The sequence below is a fragment of the Galeopterus variegatus genome, unplaced genomic scaffold (assembly GCF_000696425.1).
Source record: "Galeopterus variegatus unplaced genomic scaffold, G_variegatus-3.0.2 Scaffold14449, whole genome shotgun sequence".
Lineage (NCBI taxonomy): Eukaryota > Metazoa > Chordata > Mammalia > Dermoptera > Cynocephalidae > Galeopterus > Galeopterus variegatus.
In genome coordinates, this window is record NW_007740560.1 from 14,793 (window position 1) to 16,851 (window position 2,059).

Here is a 2,059-nt window from a genome sequence, read left to right on the forward strand (position 1 = left end):
GTAAGTCATCTTTGAGATATCTAAGGATATTTAATGAGAAATTAGAAAGAAATATTTCTGAGGGTATGTTAATGGTGATATTTTGTTGAAAAGCAGAATAATTTAATATAATAGGTAGTAGCAGATTTGTTTGCAGATATTTGGTAATTCTTGCTCTCATTTTGTATGACTTATATGAATGCTTATACTGTATATGTTAGTGTTAAAATTCTTCTATCTTTCTTTGCAGAATCATAGTGAAAGATACGTTTTCATTGCAGAGTGGTATGATCCAAATGCTTCACTTCTTCGACGTTATGAGCTTTTATTTTACCCAGGGGATGGATCTGTTGAAATGGTAAATGAACCTTTGCTTGTTTGAAAGAGGGTAAAGGTGGGATTAGGAGAGGAATAGGATTGCCTTTTATATAGTTGCTTTAAAAAATACACTTATGTATATTTTAATGGGAATTTTGGGGGGTATTCATAACAATTCAAGCATGAGAAGATAATCTGTGCCTTTATTTTTAATGTCAAAGGCAGGAATATTTTTTGGTTAGAAAGCTGAAGTGGGATTATTTATGTTTTGGAGGAAGCAATAATTGATAAGTGGTTATAGGTAAAGATTACCATGGTCATAAATATGTCACCATTATTGAAAGGTGTTATCTCTACAAAAAGTCTGGTTGAAGAGGATTGAGCTAAGAGGGTCCTGTTTATTTCTTTTTGTCCCTTCTTTGGCAACACCGTTAAGAAGTGGGTCTGTTTGGTATTGGGATTTTGTGTACATACGAAAGCAGAAATTTGGGCATGTGACCATCTTTCTCTGGGAGTTAGTAGGCAATAATTTGCTAAAATGACTTGACAATAAACAAATCTTTCTATTCAGCGTTATTTTAAAATATTAAATTTTTAGTAAGAAGCTTTTATGTTATTACTGGATTGGATTAGGAAATACAGAAATTATATGATAAAGAAATTTATGATTTGTATTTGAAGCAAAAAAAATACGGAATGTAACCTATGTTTGACAAGACATAATTAAGAACTATTTCTACCTTGTAATAAAAGTAACCTTCCTTATTGATAAGTATTTTTTATTGTATTGTTATTTTTATTGGGTTTTTTTATTGTATTGTTATTTTTGGTTCTAGCATGATGTAAAGAATCATCGCACCTTTTTAAAGCGGACCAAATATGATGGCCTGCACTTGGAAGATTTATTTATAGGCAACAAAGTGAATGTCTTTTCTCGACAACTGGTGTTAATTGACTATGGGGATCAATATACAGCTCGCCAACTGGGCAGTAGGAAAGAAAAGTAAGAAAATAATTACATAATACATATTTTTTTTATTCTTAAAACATTAAGTATGAGGCTTGGTACCAAATTCTAATTTCTTGTTTCTATCTTGTGTTTTCATAATGTAGAGATTTTTTAGTGATCCAATTCTATGTTACGACATTTTTAGAATTTTTTAGAGCAGATTCTGTGATTTGTTCTTTAATCAGAATAACAAAATGCTGTCCATAGTCCTGGGAGATTATTATTTTCTGGGGGGAAAATACAGTTTTTATATGCCTCATTATTCTTTGTAACATGCATCTCACTGAGAACTAAAAATAGTTGAGTGTAAAAAATCTTGGATTTAGGTGTAAAAAATCTTTAGGATAAACATGGCTTATGGGAGAAAAAGAAGAAGTAAGTGCCATAGCTCAATAGAAACTCAGAAAAAAGTAATTTCTTATGGAAGAGTAGGAAAGGCTTTGTGGAGGTGTTTGAGCTGGATCATGAAAGACAGATTGAAGTTTTACCCAGTTAGATGAAATGAGAGGAATGCTGGTCAGAGGAATGAATATGAATGAAGGTACAAAGGCAGGAAATAGTATGTATTGTACTGGGAAGAGCCCATTATTTTGCTTAAATAACTCGGTTAAAAAAATTTTGTTTTTGTTTAATTAGTAAAATAACAACCTGAGTTAGGATAACAGCAACAGGTATGAAGCAGAAGGAAGGAATGTGTGAGGTGAACAGAAGTCATAGCAGTAATGCTAAGCATGCAATGACCATTAGCTATTA

General features: G+C 31.7%; 1 protein-coding gene across 1 annotated transcript in view; it reads left to right on the plus strand.

Annotated features, from left to right (window-relative positions):
• The window catches only part of LOC103581970 (nucleoside diphosphate kinase 7-like), a gene marked incomplete at its 3' end in the record, with an annotated part of 14,394 nt that extends 13,094 nt beyond the window's left edge, over positions 1-1,300 (plus strand). Inside the window, exons 3-4 of the mRNA XM_008563665.1 lie at positions 230-337; positions 1,134-1,300. Coding sequence (XP_008561887.1) covers positions 230-337; positions 1,134-1,300 — 275 coding nt within the window. The remainder of the gene's footprint in view (positions 1-229; positions 338-1,133) is intronic.
• Positions 1,301-2,059: the final 759 nt, after the last annotated feature.